Source organism: Mytilus edulis, chromosome 3, assembly GCF_963676685.1.
Source record: "Mytilus edulis chromosome 3, xbMytEdul2.2, whole genome shotgun sequence".
Classification (NCBI taxonomy): domain Eukaryota; kingdom Metazoa; phylum Mollusca; class Bivalvia; order Mytilida; family Mytilidae; genus Mytilus; species Mytilus edulis.
In genome coordinates this window covers 64,249,590-64,262,313 of record NC_092346.1, presented here as the reverse complement: position 1 = coordinate 64,262,313, position 12,724 = coordinate 64,249,590, and the positions used below count along the sequence as shown (strand labels likewise).

At 30.7% G+C, this 12,724-nt stretch overlaps 1 protein-coding gene across 5 annotated transcripts in view; it reads right to left on the bottom strand.

Annotated features, from left to right (window-relative positions):
• LOC139514443 (regulator of G-protein signaling 7-like) overlaps positions 1-12,724 on the bottom strand; it is a 93,557-nt gene that overhangs the window by 24,452 nt on the left and 56,381 nt on the right. For all 5 annotated transcript variants that reach the window (XM_071303725.1, XM_071303724.1, XM_071303726.1 and 2 more), the window contains 5 exons: positions 5,680-5,761; positions 2,717-2,791; positions 1,782-1,868; positions 821-882; positions 263-376 (listed from right to left, as the gene is read on the bottom strand). In XM_071303725.1, coding sequence (XP_071159826.1) covers positions 263-376; positions 821-882; positions 1,782-1,868; positions 2,717-2,791; positions 5,680-5,761 — 420 coding nt within the window. The remainder of the gene's footprint in view (positions 1-262; positions 377-820; positions 883-1,781; positions 1,869-2,716; positions 2,792-5,679; positions 5,762-12,724) is intronic.

The following is a 12,724-nucleotide window of genomic DNA, read 5'->3' as shown; positions in this document are numbered from 1 at the left end:
ACAACAAGTTGACTTCTGAAGTACTTATTTTTGTAAAATATCATCTCAATCTGATACAAACATCAAACAAGACAAGCTTTTTATTACGCTCTTTACATTTCAAGTTATGGGTAATAACTGGCAGGATTGTTAATGCATCTTCTCTATACATATGCCCTCCCGAATCCCAAAAATAATTTCAAAAACACACACACAGATTGTCAATAATCATTCCTATGCATTTCACAATGCTTTCAGTACTGAAAATTTTAACTTGACTTACACTGTTTTTTCCTGTTCCCAGAAATCTATATAGTCTGAGATCCATGGATTAGAAGGGTCAGGAGGAGTAATAAATGCATCAAATTCAGCATACTGGTCAAAATATGATACATAACTACAAAATAAAACATTTTATTGGTGCTATTTTGGCTTGAGCAAAAACATCTTCATTTTAAAATTGTCCTAAAAATTGCATAGAAATAAGGATATTAAACTTCTTTGATACTGATGCTGCTTTGATAATGACATTATACAATGTAACATTGATATATGACTGAGTAATTCAATATCTCAGAAATCAACACCATAGACAGCAGCCAAGTGTACATAGTTTCAATTGTATATATTTTAGAACGTTTTATCTGTAAATAGTTGCTGTCTCATTCTCCGTCTAGCAGACTTATGTCCTAAGTCAAGAACCTGATGTTTTCTTTTGTTGATGTGGTTCATGAATGTTTCTTGTTTTTCATTTTTTATATAGATTAGACTGTTGGTTTTCCTGTTTGAACGGTTTTACACTAGTCATATTTTGGGGCCCTATATAGCTTGTTGTATATACCTCTCTGTAACCTTGGAAATTTTTATTCTTCGTTTTTCTAATTTTTTCTTTAAAACTTCAATCTGAAATAGATACAATTGAATATGAAAGATTTTGTATAAAAAGACTGTATTAAAATTCAGAACAGATATTTGTATTACTTAAAACTTTTCTTCAGAAAAATTTTAAATAAAGAGAGGCTGGGTAACAAAAAGTAACATTTGCAAAATCTGTAAGTTGATTCATTTCATATATTGTATTCAATTCACAAATTCTAAATATTTTATTACACTCAAGACAGTCAAATCTTAAATATTTCAAATGCTCGGCAATCCTCACATTTTAAATTTGAAAATTTTACTGTCTCAAGTGGATAAATACTGTATCACATGCACTCAATGCAGTGGTAGAATCTTTATTTTTCAACTGACCACTTTGGTAAAATTTGTAATTGACTGTAAAGGCAGAATTGGAACATCCTTTTACTAAGTCATATGTGTGTCTTAATATGCCAATCAAAAGCTAGGAACCTGTTGGTCATGATTGTTTTTCTTAGATGGTTTTATTGTAAATCAATCTGTCTGTTTTCCTTTTGAATTGCTCCTTTTTTTTCGACTGGGATTTTTATAGCTCTCAATACATTATGTGTTTTACTCATTTATAAAAGTTGCATTGTTTCAGGCAGTTGTTGTCAGCCGTATCATTTGGACTTTGGTGGATAGCTGTCTCAATGACAATCATACATACAACATCTCTTTACATCTTTATGGTAATATAATTTTATTTTCTTGTTTAAAACTTTTTTTCTTGTTATCTAAAAGGTTTTACTTTTTATATACATTTATTTTTAAAGAAATTGGAGAAATATGTTAAGAAAGTCACACTTGAGTTAAGCCCTGAAACAATGTGTTTGCCTATCTGTTGTATTTGTGATCAATGGGGGATAACTCTAATTGCCTTAAAGATTTCTACAAGTTCCTACCTCATGCCGTAAACTTTCACATGGATTGTGTAAATCTGCCTCTGATACACTAGGACTTAACCTACCACCAGGGACAGCATAATTTGGCTAAAGTAAAAACAAAGGTATTCATAGTTTATGTGATATTTTTTAAATTGATACAATAGTTATTTCAAAAGATATAAAATGTTAAACAATACTTGCTTCTTATAATATTTGTATCTGAGCATACAAGAATAGTTGTAAAATGATTTTGCCGGGAATTTAAAATAACTGATATTTTAAAATTTGATTTTTCTACAAGATTTTTATTCTACACTGATCTAGTCCAAAATGATTATGACGTCTTCAAAGTCTATTATACTTTACTGCTTTGATGCCTTACAGTGATGTCAATAGCGCTTCTCATTTTTTATATAGATTAGTCCCTTGGTTTTCCTGTTTGAATTGTTTTTGACTAGTCATTTTTGTGCCCTTTATCACTTGTTGTTTGGTGTGAGCCAAGGCTCAATGTTGAAGGCCATACATGGACAGAAAACATCACTCAAAACACATCTTTTATTTATATGGTGGGAATGCTTTGTGGTAAAGATCATAAATATATCATTTGACTACAATTACGTAGATTTTTTTACTTCAGTCTTCACATGATTTACATAATGTTTTATTTAATATTTTTGTTTATTCTTTTAAATTCTAATTACAGTGATGGCCATAATTGACAGTGACAAAATGGTAATAAATGTATCTTTTAACAAATGAAAATAAGCCATAAACAGAATTTTTTAGATTTTTTTTCTTCTCAAATATTGACTTCTGTATGGCTTTGAACAATAAAAACAAAGCATACTGTATAGTTGGCTACAAAAAGCCCACACATGAAAAATATGAACCAATTCAATGGTGAAAACTAATGGCCTAAAAAAACAAAAGCCAATTACTTTTAAAAATCCTACCCTTGTCATTTTTGAGTGCCTGTTCATCCGACATGCCTTCTTTATATCTACTTCTGTTGTATTTACACATCCTGGCTGCAATAGAAATACATGCTATCTTATTAAATGAACACAAAAATTTATATTTATTAATAAAAAAAAATCTATCCAATACTCTCGGGGAAAGATAAACTTTTTTACAATTTATTAAGACATTACAAACAAAGATTAATTCATCATTCAATATTTAAACAAAAATATGTTATTCTATAAAATTCCAGAAATCTGTATTTAGTCATCTGTTAACTGAATAGTGATCCCCCAAGTATAACTATGTTGTAGCATTTGTCACAATAAATAAGTATAAGACAGACTGACACTGTGACTTATATTTCATAGTTCATTAAATCTTACAAATTTAAAAACCTTATTTAAATTACATTATACTGATACATTCAGAACAAAATTTTAACTTTTCAGTTAATGATGATATCTCCTATAAACAGAAGGAGATTTGGAAACCAGTCAACGAGACAGCAACTTAAAACCACTAGATGTGTTGGTTCAGCAAGAATGGCCCTGTTTGGAAAAAAAGCTTTAAGCCATATTTTCGAGTGGAAAGTCCAAAGCCCATAATTTTGGCAGAAATCAGCGGAGCAGAACCAAATGTAGACTTGATCTGTAACTCATCACAGTAGACTCACACACTAAAAATCAGTTCAACATATGAAAGCCTTGCAGAATGTCAGAATGACTGTTTAGGGTAACACTATATGACCCCACCTAAGACCATAAATAAAGCAACAGTCATCCAGTTTGCTAAGGTGTCTATACAATATGGCAAGTTCCAAATTGTCCTGAGTCTGTAAAAGGTTGTGAATCAACAGGAACTTCAATGGATTGATGACATGAATGGAATGACCCCCATGTGTACAAAAATAAACCCCTCAGATTATGTCTTATTTTAGCTTAGGGCTTTGTTTTCTTCTGTGTTCAATTTTGTATTTGAATTTTCATCAAGACTCAACAAATATAATTTGGAATTGATTTTCTATGACTGATAAAATTACCAGTCTGAGGATATAGACTTGTAAATAAAATGGACTTCAAATTCAGGGCAAAAAATGGCACTTACAGATAATAAAACCTGTATAAACTGGCCAGCTTCAAGACTATGGAAAATATTCAGGTTTCTGTTTTGACCAGAAGTTGATGACTTGTGATGTCTAATGTATTTCATGTTAAAAAATTGTCTGATTGTAAATAAAAAACTGATAAATACAAAACGTTAAAATGTAATTTCTTTGTACGATATTTGTTTTGAATGTTCTTATTCTGTGTCTTTAGAAATTTTAAAAAGAAACTGGTTGTTCCCCAATTTTCAAAAAAAATATTAATTTAACCTTTTTTTTTTCATATCCTTGTATGTCAAATATTCCCTGGTAGCACAAGTCTTACTCCTTTATGGTTATACTTAAACTAGACTAAAAACAAGAATGTGTCCCCAGTACACGAATGCCCCACTCGCACTATCATTTTCTATGTTCAGTGGACCGTGAAATTGAGGTAAACCCTCTAATTTGGCATTAAAATTAAAAAGATCATATCATAGGGAACATGTATACTAAGTTTGAAGTCGATTGGACTTCAACTTCATCAAAAACTACCTTGACCAAAAACTTTAACCTGAAGCGGGACAGACGGACGGACGGACGGACGGACGGACGGACGAACGAACGGATGAACGGACGCACAGACCAGAAAACTTAAAGCCCCTCTACTATCGTAGGTGGGGCATAATATAAGCAAATATCATTATCGACTAATAACCTACTTATCTGACATTACAACTCATTTTTATGATAAAAACAGCTTTAAATGACATTTTGTAACTATCACTTATTTATGTTGACTTATGAAAATAAATCGTGGGATGGGTCTTAATTATCAGTTACTTAAAGATCAGCTCTATCAATTCAATTATCACATACATTGTAATAAATATTCAATCCAATGTTTGTAAACAAATTCTCTTATATAAAAATGAATTTACTGTTTACATCGAACAACAAATCATAATATTTACAATTTCTTTTGTTTTTTCAGTGGTTTTATAAGAGATCTTGATTTGTAAAGTGTTGTAAACATATTTTGTAAGATTTATTTGTCCTTAGTTGACACACATTTGGGTCGATAAACTACATTTGAACCTCTTTTATTTCATATTTCATTTAATGAAGTATGTATGCTTTTAAGGCATGCCTGTATAGTACAGGAATGGTGGACTATGAAACTTTTGTCAAGTTGCAAGAAGTATGATCCTTGATTGTTTTTTGTTGGGTTTTTTTTTTACAAATAATCTCGATACTCCAGGAAAGTCTGAAAATATTAATTGCAATTAACCATAAAAATAAAACAAGAAAAGGAAAAATATTTAAAAAGTATCAAACTAAACAATCAAACTCCAGAATGTATTCAAGAAATGAACATATCCCATGGAATGACCATTTGATACCATTGTCTAACTGTTCATGAAGGTACCGTATGGAATTGCATGGGTTTCCACAAAATTTCATACAGAAAAAGCTTACACATTTAGTTGTGAAAATTCAATAAGGGGTATTCAACTTTTTAAAGCTGGTTTAACCTCTCTACAACTTGTGTCTGTATCAAGTGTAAGAAGACTTCTTTTTTTGGCAGGTTATACAAAAAGGTACATCTTTAAACATGGTTGTTAGTCCATACATTTCTCGCAACTGGCTGGGAATTATAAAGTAGGTATGCACATAGAAACTGAAGGTTTTCCAATAGTCTTCATTATTACTCAACCTCTCTATTTATATTTATATCATATGTTTGACTTTTCATTTAAATTTATACCATATCCTTGACTTTTATATAAATTTATCCTGTATGCTTGACTTTTCACATAGATAATCCTGTATCCTTGATTTTGCCTCAAATTTATCCATCCGATTACTTACCACAGGTCTATGAACATCCCAAAATGCCCTTTCTTGACTGTCTAAAACTTTTCTTTCCAATTTATCTCGTTTTTTATCAACTCTGAAAGTAAAAAGTTTTCAAGTCATATTGTGTCAAACAAGAAAATGTATTATGATATGAAAGTTACTTATAAAATTGAGAATGGAAATGGGGAATTTGTCAAAGAGACAACAACCCGATCATAGAAAAAACAACAGCAGAAGGTCACCAACAGGTCTTCAATGTAGCGAGACATTCCCGCACCGGGAGGCGTCCTTCAGTTGGCCCCTAAACAAATATATACTAGTTCAGTGATAATGAACGCCATACTAATTTCCGAATTGTACACAAGAAACTAAAATTAAAAAAATACAAGTTAAACTATTCTTCCAGACATGGAAAAAGTAAAATCACAAAAATACTGAACTCAAGAGGAAAATCTAATCGGAAAGTCCATAATCACATGGCAAAATCAAATGACAAAACACATCAATAACAAATAGACAAGAGCTGTCATATTCCTGACTTGGTACAGGCATTTTCAAATGTAGAAAATGGTGGATTAAACCTGGTTTTATAGTGCTAAACCTCTCACTTTGTTGACAGTCTCATCAAATTCCGTTATATTTACAATGATGCGTGAACTAAACAGACATAATAAATAAAATAGTCAAAATATGGGTACAGTAGTCATCATTGTGTTTAGAACATAGCAAATCCTTCTTAATTAACAACAGCAGAGCATTTAAAAACATGAATCCACATTTTCAAAACACTGCCAATGTGTATCAACAATTATCTGATGTTCTAAAAAATGGTCCCATTGGCATGCCTAAAGTGCCTCTCCTTTCATTAGCTGTAAGCTCTTACAAACACCAAATTCAAAATCAATATTATTGTAGCTGTTCAGCAAGAGATGTTGAAAGAAACTTTTATTATATATATTCGATATTGCTTATAAGTAACAAAGTAAATTTGATTATCTCCCCTTTAGCATGATCTCACCTTATTATATTCTATGTGTGCATTCATATTTTCCAAATAACCTATTATTGTCACTATAGTATTTTTTCATAGTTTTTATACGCCCATCAAAATTTTGACGGGACGTATTATGGTATACAAATGTCTGGTGTCCGTCCGTCCGTGCATCTGTCCGTCTGTCCAGGGTAAACATGTCACACCGTAATTTGAGAACGACTTATCCAAATTTCATGAAACTTCATATATTTGTTTCTTATGATGGTCAAATGATCTGTATACTTTTTGGTGAAAAAAAGATTTAAACTTTTTGAGTTACGGCACTTTATAACTAAAACAGGGGTGTGTTTTTTTTCACATGTCGCACCGTATCTCAAAAACTTTTCTTGATTATTGCTTAAAACTTTACACACTTCTTAGTTATATTAATCTTAATATCTGTATACTTTTTGGTGATGATTCAAAATTTCATTTTTGAGTTTTTGAGTATTTTGTAAAAAAGGGGGAGGTTTTTTTTACATGTCGCGCCGTATCTCAAAAACGATTTATGATTATTGCTTAAAACTTTACACACTTCTTTGTTATATTAATCTAAAGATCTGTATACTTTTTGGTGATGATTCAAAATTTCATTTTTGAGTTATTGAGTATTTTGTAAAAAAGGGGGAGGTTTTTTTTTACATGTCGTGCTGTATCTCAAAAACGATTTATGATTATTGCTTAAAACTTTACACACTTCTTTGTTATATTAATCTAAAGATCTGTATACTTTTTGGTGATGACTCAAAATTTCATTTTTGAGTTATTGAGTATTTTGTAAAAAAGGGGAGGTTTTTTTTTACATGTCGCGCCGTATCTCAAAAACAATTTATGATTATTGCTTGAAACTGTACACACTTCTTTGTTATACTAATTTAAAGATCTGTATACTTTTTTGTTTGATTCAAAATTTTATTTTAGTGATATTTTTAAAAAAAAAAACAGGGTGGGGGGGTTTCACATGTCCCGCCGTGTCTCAAAAACAATAAATGGTTATTGCTTAAAACTTCCTCAGAAACTATTTATGATTATTGCATAAAACTTCCACACAAGACGTCAAGCGTATCATGCGCTCATGGCGCAGCTGTTTAGTATGAAATTCAAAACAGTGTAGCTGTGGCCATTGATTGACCCATCAAAATCATCCATTGACTGGGACAATTTACGTGAACGTTTGTCTGTAACAACCACTGTTCATGACGTACCTACGATAGACATTTAAACTGTGGGGTCAACAAAGGTTTCTTAACGCCTTTAATTATAAAATAATTCGAAAAATTAATCAGGAATAACCTTTGTGTTTTGATTTATATAATTGATATAAATCAAAATATCGTGTTATTTCTGATTAATTTTTCGAATTACTTTATTTAGGTGTTGAGAACGTTTGGTGACCCCATAGTTTAAGTGTCTTTAAAAAGTACATAGTGAGCATTGGTCGTTACATACAAACGTTCACCTAAATTGTCCCAGTCAATGAATGATTTTAATGTGTCAATCAATGGCCACAGCTACACTGTTTTGAATTTCATACTATTATAACTTAAGTTATAAGTTATAAGTTATTCTGTAGCTATTCTCATTTTCAAGTTTATTGAAATGAACAAGTAGTGTATGTTTCATTTTCATGTAATAGCTGTAACATTTAGGTCAAATATGATCGACACAATAGTTTGAACATGTACCTGGAAACTTACATTCATAAGAGTCTTACTGGAAAAATAAATATACCTTGATTGGTTTAGCCACAATAGTTTATTAGTTTATTAGAAATAAGCATTTTGAGTCAAGGACACTTATATTTTCCACATGTCCATAAGACTTTGCTGTGTTTACATTTTGGCCTACATCAAGGATTCCAAGGGATCCTAAAGGTAAGAAGCATTTAGCTTACTGCCTCACATCTCTGTGATTTCTTTGTATTATAGACATTACTACATAAATGTTTGGTTTGTACATAAATACAAGAATTTTATTTTTGTAACTGTGCCTGTTATGTTATTTACAGAGTTGTTCTGAAAAATAGTAACACCTTAGTTTATGTTTATATACAAATATCAGCTGTTCCTGAGATTGTAAACTATTATCTACATTAATAACATATTATCTCTACTATGAATATTCATTCAAGCTACCTATGGAGAGAAAACATATATCATAATTGACAGCCATAGTTATTGTCCCTTTTAGTTTTGAGTTTTATAAGTAGTTTTCTAATTTGTTTACTTCTGGACTTTGACAAGAGTTAGCAAAAATCAGAAATAAGCCAACTATGTAAAGTTCCATTCACATCTACTTAGTGGTATTAAGGAGTAGGAACCGATGGACAAATGGAAAAACATTGACATACAGATGTCTGATTGATTCTTTAAAGCCCCAAAACATTTTGTTTGTGAGGGTTATAATAAAAGTTACATTTTGACATAACAAGTTCTCTAATAAAACTTTAATTTTGATATCACATTAGATTTTCATCAGAGTGCTTTTAACCTAAAAAGAAAATAGTAGTAGGATCTAAATTCCAACAATCAACCATTGTCCAATGTTTCTGAACAAAAATCTAAACATAGTACATGGCGCACTATCATCTTCTATGTTCAGTGGATCGTGAAATTTGGGTCAAAACTTTAAATTGGCATTAAAACTAGAAAGATTATATCATAAGGAACATGTGTATAAAGTTTCAAGTTGATTAGACCTTTCCTTCATCAAAAATTACCTTGACCAAAAACTTTAACCTGAAGCGAGACAGAGGGACAAACAAACAGACATACAAACGGAAAAACATAATGACGTAGGTGGGGCATAAAAATATTTTCAAACCTCATCTCATACAGTGTACTCATAAATTGCTAGTAGTCTGTTGTTATTTATGTATTATTGTCATTTTGTTCATTCTCTTTTGTTTCATATTCTAACATTGGACTCAGACATCTCTTAAAACTGAGTTTCACTGTGTGTATTGTTGTATGTTTGTTTTTTGTCTACATTGGCTATAGGTATAGGGGAGGGTTGAGATCTCAAAAAACATGTTTAACCCCGCCACAATTTTGCGCCTGTCTGGCCTTTGTTACTCTTGTATGATTTTCAATTTTAGTTTCTTGTGTATAATTTGAAGTTTAGTATCAATTATCACTGAACTAGTATACATATTTGTTTAAGGGCCAGCTGGTGCTTGAGTTTCTCCCTGCATTGAAGACCCATTAATGGCCTTCAACTGTTGTCTGCTCTGAGTTCAGGCAGGTTGTTGTCTTTGACATATTCCCCATTTTCATTCTCAATTTTTATCATAAACACTTAACATTGATCAGTGAACCATGACAATGAGGTCAAGGACAGCTGAACAATGTCAAAATGATATGAATTATAAACAAAACTTAACAAAAGTTGACCTGTTAACGAAAACTTAATGCTGAATAATAAACCATGAAAATGAGGTTACGTTCATGTTAACTACATTAAAAAGGTATATACTCTTATATTCAATCCACAGGCAACATACAGTTGACCTATTATTTAGAGTAACTAAGGAAACTAACTAAATTATTCTATACACTTTCTCAATTTTACTAAATAGTGTTCACTTATTTCTTAGAAAATTGCTGAGAAACTATGCTACATGAATAAGGCTGTTAGTTTTTCTCTTTCGGGGCCTTTTATAGCTGACTAAGCGGTATGGGCTTTGCTCATTGTTGAAGGCCATACGTTGACCTATAGTTGTTAGTTTCTGTGTCATTTTGGTCTCTTGTGGAGAGTTGTCTCATTGGCAATTATACCACATCTTCTTTTCTTATATACACTCCTTAAGTACTAAATAAAGCAAATAAAAACCTATTTTACACCAAGTCACCTCAGCATTATTCAATCAGCTATAAATCTGAGATGCAAAAGAGGCAAGACAAAACAATCATTCTGACGAATGATGCTTTAATGTGATATCTAAATAGTGCAAAAATTAATTAATGTTTATTCTGAACTAATGGTTTCTTATAAACCCTAGCATAAACTTAAAACATGGTTATACAATAATTACTGCTGCTGCACTTGGGTACCTCTTAGGAAGACTGTTTTCTTTACCTGAATTCTAAGAAGCTTTTTGCATATATTGTTTTAAAATTCAAGACTTACAAAATCAAAGTCGCATGAATGAATTCAATCAGGTTAGGATGCAGCATTTTATCTTAGAATTGTTTGAATCGACAGAAGGTTTGACAAGTAGCAATGATTATTCAGAAATGTCAGCAGTTTTGTCTAATGGCAATTGGTTTTTTTTACTAATTTTCTTCCAAGACATAATAAATGGATCATTTACCCTAAGTGTTGAGGCAATTCATCTTAACAAAAAAAAATGAAAACTATTTCATGTAGCAGAAACGTTCCATGGTTGTTAAAATCATCAAACACAATTCCTAAAAGGGATTAGAAGCCGTCTGCCTTTTATAATTTATCTTGTATTCTAATTTTTTTTCATGTAAACTGCTATGTTTGACTGAAGATGAAATCTTAACAAAAACTTTAAAATCATGAAATGGGATAATAATGTAACATTTTCAAAAAATTTATTGGCAAATGGGCTCTCAAAGAATAAAATTAAATTATCAAAAACATCATAACAATAAGGAGATGTGCCAATGAGATAACTATCAACAAAAGTTTTTTAATGAAATGGATGTAAATCTTAGATGTAAATGAAAATTATACATGTACATTGTATTTCCATTTGTAAAAAAACTAAAGTACAGGGCTATAAATATCATAAAAATGTCAAAACTTTTACAGAATTGTACAACAACTACCATGACATATTAAGGAAATAGGATTCTAATAACAGTGATTAAATGAAGAGTGGTATTGCACACCAAACTTGTATAGTTATATTATTAATAAAGGAAGTGATATTAATATTGTCCTTTAAATCTTTTATTTGGATTAAAAAAAAAGACATATTGATCAACAGCTCTTGTTTAATCAATTGGTATTTGTGTTTTGGGGGATAAAACAATAGTTTGCTCATCTAAAAACAAGTAAGGAGTACAAAAATTAAAATATTTTCACAGAATTTTATTTATCTGATAAATTTTTAATTTAAATTTGATCATTTTTGTTGAATACTAGGTCCATAATATGTATTTATTTCAAATAGTTTGACTCAATCACTTTTTTTCTCATTTTAGATAAGGAAAGCAAATCTGTCATCTATCTGGCAGCCTAACAGTTTCATCAAATGAGAATCATATAAAAATAAGAAGAATATTGAATTAAGAATCCCATGTAGGGTAGTTAGAAGGGATATGTTTATTGTTCATATAACTATTTTCACTTTTTCCAGGGACAGTCTAAAATTTTCATCAACGTCTGAAAATCCCTGATCCTCTTTTATATCAATCTAGTAGGGTTTTTTTTCCAATTCATATTCTGATCTGTAGTATGCTTTTTATGTTGATAATGGATGTACACAACCAATAAAGTTTTTACAGAAAACAATATAAAAATCTAAAATGAATAAAGAATATCCCCAGGAGCTTAAGGGAGCCTTGAAACAGAATTATATAGTCTAATCAAATTCAACCTAATCAAGCACAGTTCAATATCAGCATAATGAATATAGCAATTACATTTAATTGGCTAAGAACATGACAATATTATCTTTAATCAAAATCTTAAAGAAAAACTCAATGCTGTTAAAACTGCATAATCTATTTAATGATTTTTAGGAGTCAAATGTTCTGAAGAAATGCTGTTCCTTCAAATTAATTAAAGTTATCACAAGTTTTCATCTTTTCTTATCTTTTATGTAGCTCATCACGACTGCATTCTATTGCATAGGAATATAGATAGATAATGGTATAGTGCATCATAGTAGATAACGCATGTCTTATAATCAGTGCAGTAGGAAGGGAAATTTTAGGTCATTCATAATTTTGAAGGAAAATTCATTGATATTTGTACCTATAGTAAATTGTAAGATTTCTATCCTCACATGTTGTTCTTCAATGAACACCTTAGGTTTTTCTCACTGACAAA